Below are 12,585 nucleotides of genomic sequence, written 5' to 3' on the forward strand. Positions count from 1 at the left end.
GCTGGGATTACATACTGCAGCCAGAACATGATCTCCACATTACCACTTTTTTTTCCCCTCCAAATAAAGTACTATCTGGAATTTTTCCCTCATACTGCTAACATTGTTGGAGCTAACCAGCCACCTAACACTTACTACCATGAATGCTGAGAGAGAAAATGGCCAGGTGGCTGCCCTGAAAGGACAATGAACTTCACTACACACGATTCAGAACTACATCAGAGAGCATGTAACTCAAGCTCAAACAATCATATAGCCCTTGCAGGCATGGAGACACTGAAGAAAGGAAAAGCGCTGGGCATGGAAAGCTTCAGGGAGGTGTGGATCCTGAATAGAGAGGAGAATGTGGATGGATGGGTGGGCAGGGGAAGGGCATGCCAAAGGGAGAGACTGGGTCTGGGCTAAAGATGGTTAGTGGTCCAGCGCAGACTGAAGACAGTGGACATCTGGCTTAGCCAAGATGGGGTGTGTGAGGGCATCAAGGGGAAGGCCAGGGAACAACAAAGGCCACAAGGACATGGCCTGGAGGCCCATCTCCAGCAAAGTGTTCCCAGCTCCACAGGAAGAACTTCCAGATACACCGGATGAAGTTCATGGGGGGTATCCCATTATAAGTGAAATGCTTTCATCCTCCTCCTGGAGCCTCAGAGCCTCGCTTAGTACAGTCTATTCAGGCTGATTCTGAAGCAGCAGCGTTTCTGATTCCTGACTGCAACCAGAGCAACACTGAAGAGTGGCCAGGGCAGTGGCCACATGACATAGGCCTCACAGTGATTCCATGACATGCAGGTCTTATTGCCTGAGCCCAAGGTCACAGAGCTGGTAGGTGGCAGAGCCAGGACTCACACCCAGGCTTCTCTGATCCAGATGGGAGTCTCATACTTCAACACAGCTGCCCCCCCCAAAGAACCTGTGAGCTATTTCATGTTTTCATTCATTCTCCACTTTATTGGCATTTGTGCTGGTGCACAACAGCACCAGTGATTTCCCATGAAAGTAGGTTGATGGAACTGCCAGTCTTGCTTTTGCACAGGTGACCATTTACCACTGGGACCTGCCCCAGGCACTCCAGGACGTTGGAGGCTGGGAGAATGACACCATTGTGCAGCGGTTTAAAGAGTATGCAGACGTGCTCTTCCAGAGGCTGGGAGACAAGGTGAAGTTTTGGATCACTCTGAATGAGCCCTTTGTCATCGCTAACCAGGGCTATGGCTACGGGACATCAGCTCCAGGTAAAGGTTCTAGGCTCAACTTGTCAGCTCTTTGGAGTGTGGTGTTCTTAGTCTCACCAAGACTTGAAATCCCGGAGGCACTGGAAGAGGAGGCCAAGAAAGCCCTGTGGCGGTGCTTTACAATCGCTGCCTCTTGTTCAAGGCTGCCTGACAGGCAGCAGGTTTCCCCTTCTGACACCACTTTTTGCTAAATATGGATTTTACATCTCAGTACTCTCCAAATAGCTTCATTTCTTTGTGCTTTTTTTTTTTTACTTGCCTCAGATGGGAAGCTTCCCGAGATCAGGGACATGGTCTAATTGGTGTAGGGAAGGACTAGTCATCAGGCTGTACAGGTCCACAGTGTGTTTTCTGCAACTTCAAAATCCAAAAGTTTCCAAGAATTGATTTGGCTGATCTGAGCTCATCCTCACTTGAACCAATATAAGGCTGCTCATGGGCATTATCCCACTTAGTGTCAACATTTCTGCTACAGACACATTTGGCTCCTTGATTACAGAGCGCTCTCCTGGGCCCTGCTAGGGTGATGTGTAAACATGTTATAGGCAACTTATTACTTTTCTAAGACACAAAAACCTTGTACTTCCAAACCATATGGACCCTAAGGGTTTCGAATAAGGGATTGTGGACCTGTCCTTGTACATTTAGAACCATCCAGTTTACCTTTTCTTTAGTTCTGAGCTTAAGAAAATAAATTTGTGTTTATGCAATTCCTTGGGATCACATGTAAAAGCTGAAAAGTGCCACAAATCATTACCACATTTATCTCCCCTTGATCCTTGGTTGGTGCTTTGGTTTACCATTCCTTCAACTTTCTTCAACACGTGAGAGGTGACCTTTCTCACAGCATTCGCTCCCAAGGAATCTGTCATCTGCTTCCATCAGCTACATTGTCCAATGCTCCTTCCACTCTAGTTCCCCATCCGCCAGGATATCAACTCCCAAGGCACATACTTTGCTGGGTAGTTTGGGACATAGGAGCCACTCTCTGGGGGAGACTTATAGAAACCAACATTTACCAAGTGTCTGCTCACCAGACACAGTGCTGCTTGGTGCTTCACATACACGACCTCATTTCCTTCTTACAAGAACTCTCTAGTGCTCACTTTGCCAAGAAGGAGCCTGGAAGACTGAATTACCCAAAGTTACACAGCCAGCAAGTAAGAAGTGAAGCCAGGATTTGAATTTCCTTCCTCCTGACACCCAGACCTACACTCCCCCAAACATAGAGGCCGTCTATAGGCAGAGAGTGATATTCTTGGCCATGTTCATTCTTCATTGACATCCATGTATGTGTTTCCAGGAATCTCCTTTAGGCCTGGCACTGCCCCCTACGTTGTTGGCCACAACCTAATAAAGGCTCATGCTGAGGCCTGGCATCTGTACAATGATGTGTACCGTGCCAGTCAAGGTGGTGTGATTTCCATTACCATCAACAGTGACTGGGCTGAGCCCAGAGACCCTTCCAACCAGGAGGATGTGGAGGCAGCCAGGAGATACGTTCAGGTCTGTTTTTCCTTTGGTCATTGTTATTACTCTCGCCTGTTTTTCCCTCCTGTCGTGAGCTAATAGAAATAGAATTGGATTACAAAACAAAGATTTAGGTTGAGGACCCTGTTTTGCTGTTACCTTATTTTGTGAACTTGAGAAGATCACTTAGCCATTTTTATACCTTAGTTTCCTCATGTATGAAGTAGAGATGACCTATCCATATCATAGGTTTGCTGTGATCAAAGTTCTTTGGGATTGAGTTTTCTTTTAAGTCTTAAAAATGATTTTTACACGTCCTTGCTGCATGCAACACTGGCTTGAAGGTAACTAACAGAAATGCCAGCTCTTCAATCTCTGGTTTGACTGTAGTAGCTGATAGAGCAGGGCTGCAATGTCACACTTCACCTCTAGGTGTCACCATTTAATGTTATTTACTTGGCCTAAGAATTCCTTGAGTAGGGTGTGAAACTCATTAGTGCCCCTGATCTTCCAATTCTGAATTTTAACATAAGGACATGCACCTTTGGTCATGAGATTTTGCTCCTAGGAAGGAGAGTCACTTGTAAGCAGTGGACCATCCTTATTTCAGTGTGAGCCCCTGACATGAGAGAAAAGAATAACATTTGTCAGGGCACAGCTTTTCCTTGGTTCCTGCTAGTGTCTCTGACAAGATTAGAAAGCACCCTCTCCCATGTTTCAGCATCAAAAACAAGGCTCTCTCTCTCTCCACACTGGTCCCCACTTTTTTTTTTTTTAATTTTTTAACGTTTATTTATTTTTTTGAGACAGAGAGAGAGAGAGCATGAACAGGAGAGGGTCAGAGAAAGAGGGAGACACAGAATCCGAAACAGGCTCCAGGCTCTGAGCTGTCAGCACAGAACCCGACGCGGGGCTCGAACCCACGGACCGCAAGATCATGACCCGAGCCGAAGTTGGACGCTTAGCCAACTGAGCCACCCAGGCGCCCCTGGTCCCCACTTTTTAGCTCTGTAGAGGAGCCTGCAGACTGCAGTATTCTGAGGGGGCAATATGGGTCTTGGTTTGCCAGACTTTTCACAAGAGAACTTGGTAATAGAGATCAAATTAATGAATGCAAATATGAGCTTAATTTTCCCATTTGTTAGCTGGGGAAAAAGTCTTGGAACAAAATTAATGCATCCCTCATTTTAGAGTCACAAAACTGGTAAATTAAAGCAATCATTTTTTCTGAAATCAAAACCCCGAACCTCAGGAAATACTAAGCTCTAATCTCATTAGATTGAGCCGCGTGTCGGTGAACTGTGATGCAGCCCAGGACCATGATACACACACACCATAGTAAAATCAGTTTCCACGGAAAGGAACGGCTTGTTACCTAGAGTGTGCGAAGCCTCTTTTGCCAGGGTGTGTGTGTTCCAAAGCCTCCTCTCTGAGAATGGAAGCCTGCCCTCACCCCACATTTCAGGCATCAACCAGCAGGTGAGGGGGAGATGGGGAAAGGTCAAAGAAGCCTCTCAGGACCCCAGCATCATAGCATTTGTGTGCCGTATCCTCCCTGAGGGCAAGGATGACCTAGACCCCATTCAAGAAAATAGGTTGAAAAGTTCCCCAAAAGTTGGATTGACTGTGAATCCAAAGCTCATGAAGAATCATCCTTTGCCTTGGGCAGCCAAGAAAGCCTTGAATTTCAGCCCTCCCCAGAAAGTTCTGGTTGATCCTTAGGCAGGATGATGGGGAAGGACCTGATTTGCGGTAAGAGGACATCCACAGCCTGGAGGCTTCTGGTCTCTCCTGGTCTTCTGTAGCATCTTGCTAAGGGCAGGCAGGCAGGCAGCATCTATTGAGTCCTGAGGCAGTGCTAAGTGAAGTGCGTCGCCCTTCGAGCTGCAGGGGTTGAGAATGCAGCCCTGCCCCCAAAGGGGCTGTAGCAAGTGAGAAGATGTGTTCCATTTAAGCTGGAACGTGCATGCAGCCACAGAGGAGATGCGGGTTTAAGACTGGGCATTGGGGAGATAGGAGGGTGGTTCCAAGGTCAGTGACTTATGGGCAGGGAAGCTGCTGTCTCCAGGTGTGCCCCCCACACCCCATTAATGCCAGGCTGTCACCCCAACCCCACCTACAGTTCATGGGAGGCTGGTTTGCACATCCTATTTTCAAGAATGGCGATTACAACGAGGTGATGAAGACACGGATCCGTGACAGGAGCTTGGCCGCAGGCCTCAGCAAGTCTCGGTAGGTCCTGGTGCTCACATGCTCAGCCGGGGAAGGGTCAGGAGGAAGTCTGGTCTGGGATGCTGAACTGAGGCTCCAGGTGGGCAGCTCAGTGTTGAGAGTGTGGCTGTTGGGGTCAGAGAGCTACTGTATCTCTAAGTTTCCCTGATTGCTGGCAAGACCGAACACGATCGTGTATGTGAAGCTTTCAGCCAAGGACAGGGCTTTGCTACGTGTTTGACAAAAGGTAGATGTGATTATTATTCTGCAGAACAGCCAGGAAATGTGTCCCAGAGGCCCCCACTGCTTAGCTACCCTCTCCCTCACTGCAAGCATGAATTTCTCTGTTTACTAGATCATCACCTTACCAGTGAATGTGAGCAGCAGTGGGTGATGGCCAGGCATGTGCTTTTTGTCACTTGGCCAGTAGGTTCCGATGGTTGCACTAAAGATGTGCTACTTCTGGACCACTCCTCTGTCAAGGGAGTAAGAGCAACATCAACACCTAACATTTATCCTTCTGTTGGCGCTCTTAGTCCTATTTAAGGAGGAATAAACTGAGGCACAAAGATCATAGCAAGATTACCCAGCTATTGAAGTGATGGAGTCAGGATTTGAAACCAGGCTGACTCCAGGGCCCACCCTCTGGGTTTGAGAGTCATCTGGCTGGGATTAGAGGTGTGTGTGGAGAGGAACGGAGTGACCTGGCTTTATGGGAATGTACCCTCAATCTCCAAGGGAACTTATGTGACCGTGAGCAGGGGAGGCTAAAAGCAATTCAAGAAGCATGAATTCCTAACCTAGCCTGTTCATCTTTCCCTTATGTAGCCCAGCTGTGCAGGTTACACAACCCAGTCCCCATCCACACAATGCACTCCTGCCCTGGTGGGGGCAAGCCTGCTGAGCAGGCTGTGGCTAAAGGTCTGATCTGCCAACTCTGGTCTGTAACAAGCAGGTCAGCCCTCCAGTCCATCAACACGATTTTGCTGGGCACTTACTGTGTGCCCAGGTCAGGGTCAGGCCCAGCAAGGTCCACGTGAGGAGAGGCTTCTCAGTCTGGCTCCTCAAGCTGCCGACACGCCAGCTGGGAAGACGGTGACTTGACCACTCCAAGGAGTTCTCTTCCCTAATTTCTTCATGCAAAGAAAACTCAGAAGAGGAGATTGGGCAGGCCGAGTAGGATAAGGAGACTTTGTGGACAAGGGGGGACATCAGTTAAGCTGGGCCTCAACAATGAATAGCGTGTGGGAGAGCAAAGGGCATTCCATCTGAGGGGAAGGGTGTGAGAACTGGCCCAGAGGGAATGAGTGGGGTACCTGCAGCTGAGAGTTGGGGGGACTGGCCCCAGTGGCAGTGGGGGTGGGGGGCAAGGCCACAGAACAGAGGGCCTAGAGGCCAGACACAGGGGCTCAGCGCTGATGCCACAAACCCTAAGGAGTCACTACTGGCTCCTGGGCAAGAGAGTGAGGGGGGTGAGGGATTTGGGCTTTAATTTTCTCCCAGTGTTTCAGAAACCCCAGGGAGGGAAGGTTTTGATCTACTAGGTTAACAGGGTAGCACAAATCTTAGGATGAAAGTGTCAGGTGCCCAAGAAGGGTCATCTCTAAGCTAGCATCCTAAATTAGCAGCCCCAGTGTTACCCTGTCAGAGCACGTAAGTAATCAGATTCGGCTGAGAGGAATCTATCGGTGCTGCACCCAAATGCATGTTAGTCACATCTTGTAAAAAGTCTCTGAGTACCTACAGTACGTGTGGAAAATGCTCCACCAGATGTTAAAAAAAAAAAAAAAAAGTAAAATCATGTGAGCATAAAAGTCTAACTCTCAAAAGTTCAATAAATTTTAAAAAATATTTCCCCTGCTAATAAGGATGGACTTTGGAGAAAAGAGGCATGCCTAAACAAACCATAACAAAAACAACAGAGAAACTCAGGGCAGATTATGGAAACACAAATTACAAAAGATACTATAACCTTGAGAACATCAAGGATTAGTCTCAAGGGGTGTTATCTCAGACATGTTCTTGATTTCAAAGATAGTAAGTATCTTAGATGGTATTTTATCTCAGATGGTAAATATCAAAGTTGCATGTTAATTTCTGAAGTAAATTAAAATGTATCCATGTATGTGTACATGTATGTACATAATGTCCATGGGGGAGAGGGGGTTGACCCTGAAAGGAAGGTTTGTAAAATGGTCACTGGTAGTTGTTTTTTGTTTTTTTGAGAGAAAGAGCACAAATAGGGTATGGGCAGAGACAGAAGGGGACAGAGGATCTCTGCTGACAGCACAGAGCCTGATGCAGTGCTTGAACTCATGAACTGTGAAATCATGACCTGAGCTGAAAGTCAAATGCTCAACCGACTGAGCCACCCAGGTGCCCCGGTCATGCGTATTTTCATTTGGCCAACAGGAAGAGGAGGGTCTTGCAGGTTTATGGTCTGGAGGGAGGAGCCTCAGGTGCTTTCAGCAGCGGCTGGAAGGACCTCTCCTTGCTCCTGAACAGCTGCCCCCCTCGTCACCACCAGGCCTGTAGTTCAGAGTGCTCCCCCAACCCTCCCCCAGGACGTTCTCTTCCCAAAGCATGATGCTCGAGCCCCACACTCTCAATGTCTCCTTCCCACCAGGCTCCCAGAGTTCACGGAAAGTGAGAAGAGGAAGATCAATGGCACTTATGACTTTTTTGGATTCAATCACTACACCACTGTCCTGGCCTACAACCTTGACTATGCCTCTTGGATCTCTTCCTTTGATGCAGACAGGTAAGTTGGCCAACAGGGCACACAGAACTATCTTTGGAGACGACAGGTGCCCCTTTGCCCAGCCCTTACTGCACAGCCTCAGAAAGCCGCCTCCTGGTGCCATACACCCTGGGGTTTAAAGAGGAGTCCACTCCTGTGATACTTAATGAAACCTGTCAGTCTGCTAGTAATACCAGCTAGGATCTCCAGGGTGCTTCCCATGGAGACAGACATGCTTGGAGTTTCTTTCAAACGTTTTCAAGATTTTGCGATTTTCTTTCCCTTGGTTTGCTTCTATTGTCAAGTTTGTTTCCCTTGCCAGATGTATTTAAGTCAAAATAATAGTAAGGTGTTTTTTTCCCTTTTCGGGGTAAAGGTCAAAAGGGTTATTTTTGCCTTATACAGTCACAGTGGAAACATTAGAAAGCAAGGAGAGGTGTATGTGTAGAGGTATATGACCTCTTTTTCTCTTTATAAATATAATATGTAAGTATATATATTATAAACCATGAGTAATATATAGTTTGGTAATATTTATGCACAAAAATATATTACCAAAAGCCAGGATTATATGTATATACTCTTTTGTTCCTTTTTTTTTTTTTTTAAGATTTTATTTTTAATATCCACCCAACATGGGGCTCGAACCCATAACCCTGAGATCAAGAGTTGCAAATTCCACCAACTGAGCCAGCCAGGTGCCCCTATTTTATTCCTTTTATAACAAGCATGTTTCCATCAGCTGTGAATCCATCCAGGTTCTTTGAAAACAAACAGCTACAGCCCCACTGCATCCTGCAACCCCCAGAGTCTCTTGCTGAGGGGGCTGAGAACACTCCCCTGCTGGTCCCTGTCTGAGCACCCATTGGACTCTTGCTGCCTCATCAGGCCTTGCACTTGACCCAGGATGAAATGTCCCGGGTCCAGTTTGGCTGAGCAAGATAAATTCAGTTACTGATTAAGACTATGTTTTTGTGTTTTTTTTCTGAAGGATTTGGACACGAAGATCCAAATAATTGGTCCTTATTTGAAATGTATGACTCTGGAGACGTTCAAGTTTCTGTGTTTCCCCCAGCAAATGCTCCTTTAGCACAATCTGTTGCCCTCACCTGGCTCATCACTGAAAAGAGGCAGGGTCTTGGGCATCGGAAGCAGGTCCCAGCCTGTCTGCTCCCTGTTGTCACATCACACACACTGTTGGTGCTTGTGGCCACACCTGTGGTGTTGACTAGATGTAGTTGACTCGGGGGAGCCCATTCTCTCTCCTGACACAGCATTCACATCCCACTGGAGATTGTGATCAGGGAACCCCAGAGACCTTTCACATCTGTTGTGAAGTATGGTCTATTAACAGAGCGCCTACAGAGGGTCTAGTCCATGAGTAGAGACCATTCTCTGAACAGGTGGAAACAGAGCCGACATGGCCTGTCAAAGCCACACGGGCATTGAGCAGTACAACTAGGAGAATATGAGGCAATTTGACTATTCTAGGTTTAGTTATGATTTTCAAGTCTAGACTAAACCTAAGGCTTTTCTTAGTATAAATCTTGTTTTGTGTTTTGTGCCAAAGGCCTCTTGGGATTTACAAACTGACACCGAATCTCTCATGTTTGAACCTATAGAGGAGTTGCCTCCATCACAGATCGTTCTTGGCCAGACTCTGGCTCCTTCTGGTTGAAGGTGACACCTTTTGGCTTTAGGAAGATACTGAACTGGATAAAGGAGGAGTACAACAACCCCCTAATTTACGTAACAGAGAATGGAGTGTCTCAACGTGGAGAAACTGACCTCAACGACACTCTAAGGATCTCCTACCTCCGCAGTTACATCAATGAGGCGCTCAAAGGTAGGGCAGGCCTATCCCTTCCTCCATGTGCACCTTTCACTGTTGGAAACACGTGCTAATGTCTGCAGTGAGAGGAGTACTGCACTCATGAGACCCTGTCATGACAGGCAGCTTCTCACTCCTGCTGGGTTTAAACTTTTCTCTGAGGCTACACTCCGAGTCTTTTCCTTCCTAGATTTAAGCTCAGCAAGCAAACCCAGTAGCCAGATACAGTGAGGCCTGAATTCCTGGCCAGGGTCATTTCCCTGCTGGATCGTCCCTGAACAGCAGCGCTCTGATGAGGGCAGGGGCTAGGAGGAGTAGGCTGGGGGCGGGCGGGGTGTCTGTCGGGTCTGTTCCCCAAGCAGAAGTTTGAGACCCTCAGCTCAACAGAACCACCTGGGATGGGACTAGGACAAGGGACTATTTAACCCTGAGTCAAAGACACTGAGCACTGCAGCAGTAGAAACAAACAGAAAGTCCTATTCCAGTGAAAATCTTTTCCAAGAGCCACTTACTTTCTTTAGGAAGAAGTATTAACACTCTAAGGCACTGCCCAAGACTGGTATCCCCACATGCAGAGACAGAGAGGATCACAGAGGACCCAGCAGGATTAATGTAGTCTACCCATGTTCCTGACTTCCGTTCAGGGCTGAGCCTTTCTGGAAACATGCTGATGGCTCTGTAGGTCCATCCACAGAGGACCTGCACCTGCAAGTGGGGACTGTGGGCGAGTCGTGGGCAGGCATGGCTTTTGTAGGCTGGGCGGAATGGTGTCCTGTAAGACAAAGGGAAGGAAGCTCATGCTGTGGCCTCTGCATTTAAGCAACTGTGCAGGATAAGGTGGACCTTCGAGGATACACGGTTTGGAGTGTGATGGACAATTTTGAGTGGGCCACAGGCTTCGCAGAGAGGTTTGGTCTGCATTTTGTGAACTACACGGACCCTTCTCTGCCAAGGATCCCAAAAGCATCAGCCAAGCTCTTCGCCTCTATAGTCCGGTGCAACGGCTTCCCTAACCCTGCAGCGGGGCCACACCCTTGTCTCCAGCCAGAAGGTGAGATGTGGCTCGGGGAGGGACTAAATTAGCCAGAGGGTTAGTGGGGCTTTTTGGTCTATTTTCTTCTACCCTCCTCTCTGCCTTTCCATTCCCCTCATTCATTCGACCAGTATTTTTTTTTTTTTTTTTTAATGCTTCAGACATTCTTAGGATGGAACAAAGGAACTCAGGGTTAATGTTACCTAGAAAGTAGGCCCTGGTCTAGGAAGAGCAGGTCTAGATTCTTGTCCCAGCCCTACCACTAACTGTGTCAAGACCTTAGGTAAGAAACGAGGCACATGCCACCAGGTTGACAGGAGAATCTAATACAATGATTGCAAACAGTGCCTGGCATGATGTAGAGGCCCAATATTTGATGACTGAAAAAGCATAAATTACTATAGAAAAGAAAGAGATAAGTATCCATTTTAATTGTTCACAGATTTTTAAAAAATACAACTACTTCATTCAGAGGTTCAGTAACTCAGTGAAAGGGACGCATCCCATCACCTCAGCAATGTGCTCACTCTGGACACCTGTGTGACTTATCTATTCCAAGGATCTAGCTTGTGCTTAATAAAGGTTAACACTGATCTGATGACTACATCATCTGCCCTTTGTTGTCCTCTCCTAGATGCTGGACCTACCGTCAGCCCCATGCAGGAGGAGGAAGTTCAGTTCCTGGGGTTAACACTAGGTGTGACGGAAGCCCAAACAGCTTTGTATGTACTCTTTTCTCTTGTGATTCTTGGCGTCTGCTGTGTGACATTTCTGTCATACAAGTACTGTAAGCGCTCCAAGCAAGGGAAAACACAACCAGGCCAACAGGAATTGAACACTCTTTCTGCATTCTGACCCATGAGTTCCCACCTACTCCAGTTCTGCAAAACAAATCTAGTTTGTATGCCTTCGCTGCCCACAAAACTCCTTAGGATCTTCTGCCCATAGCAGACTTCTTCATGAAGGCCTTCTGCACTGTTGGAGACTAATCTTGAAGGCTCTCCAGTCCCTAATGAAAATGGAAATATCTGCATCCTGTCCCAGGATCAGGAATTCATTAAGGTATTGAAGACCCTGAGCCATGCAGAGGTGCAGGCACTGAACTCATCTGGTGGGTCTGTGAGCCACTTAATTTAACTGGGCTGTTTTAAGGTTCAGAAACTTTAAAGGTGGAAATATGAGTAAAAACTAGAGCAGTCCTTTAAACAAGAAATCAACTCCACTGTGTAGATGGACTGCAAGGTCATCTCCTGACCTGTCTTCAGACTCCCTCTCAGCCTCATACCTTGTGTTGCTCAGAAAAGAAAAATGGTACTGTGAGCTGTGTCCTAGGTCCTATGGCTGCTTCTCCTTGAGAGGGGAGGTTCCACAGAAGGTATGCAGTCACACAAGCTCTCTGGGGCTTCTAAGCTTTTCCACTAGATCAAGGCTTTCTGCTTACATTATATATTCCATTGGCAGAGACCCTAACATACAAAAAAAGATGACCTCTGAATGATCCTTTATCCCACCATAGCCACCTTTTTGTCTTTCCTGTCTCTCCCCTGTCCAGGACGACTTCTAAGGACCCAAGTATGGCTTACAAGGCCCAGGTGATCTGCCCTCGGTTCACTTAGCCTGTTTCCTTTCTTCCTCTCTCAATCTGTGATAATTCTGAACCTCGTGTAAATCCTTGACTAGCTCATCTTCCTTTGTGTATTTGCAAATAGCATTCTTCTCCCTAGGATGCCCTTTCTCCTGAAATGCCTTCAAGTCTCAGTGCAAATAATGCATTTTTCCCTCAGCACAGCTTCCCTGAATCCCCAAAACACTTCTCCCTTTACTTGGCTTGTAAATACCCCCTATTACAGCTAGTCCATGTTATGCTGGAGATGCATATTTCTCTACTCTCAGCTTCTTGAGGATAAAGGACCATGTCTCACTGTCTCTAGCAAGCACATTTTGGAGATCAGGCATAGAAAGCACACCTGATCCTTTTGTGTGTTTATTTACAAAACACACCCAGAGTAGTGGTGGGAGTACAAGAAGATGTGGTCTTTATCGGTTCCCCTCAAATATGCTAATAATA

The 12,585-nt window shown here is 47.1% G+C and overlaps 1 protein-coding gene across 1 annotated transcript in view; it reads left to right on the forward strand.

Moving 5' to 3' along the window:
* The window catches only part of LCT (lactase), a 47,906-nt gene extending 36,478 nt beyond the window's left edge, over positions 1–11,428 (forward strand). Inside the window, exons 13-19 of the mRNA XM_049615275.1 lie at positions 1,034–1,232; positions 2,536–2,738; positions 4,825–4,934; positions 7,540–7,674; positions 9,276–9,499; positions 10,305–10,535; positions 11,152–11,428. Of these exons, the coding sequence (XP_049471232.1) occupies positions 1,034–1,232; positions 2,536–2,738; positions 4,825–4,934; positions 7,540–7,674; positions 9,276–9,499; positions 10,305–10,535; positions 11,152–11,372 (1,323 nt within the window). The 3' untranslated portion in view covers positions 11,373–11,428. The remainder of the gene's footprint in view (positions 1–1,033; positions 1,233–2,535; positions 2,739–4,824; positions 4,935–7,539; positions 7,675–9,275; positions 9,500–10,304; positions 10,536–11,151) is intronic.
* The last annotated feature ends 1,157 nt before the right edge of the window (positions 11,429–12,585 follow it).

This window comes from Panthera uncia (assembly GCF_023721935.1).
Source record: "Panthera uncia isolate 11264 chromosome C1 unlocalized genomic scaffold, Puncia_PCG_1.0 HiC_scaffold_3, whole genome shotgun sequence".
In the NCBI taxonomy this organism is placed as follows: domain Eukaryota; kingdom Metazoa; phylum Chordata; class Mammalia; order Carnivora; family Felidae; genus Panthera; species Panthera uncia.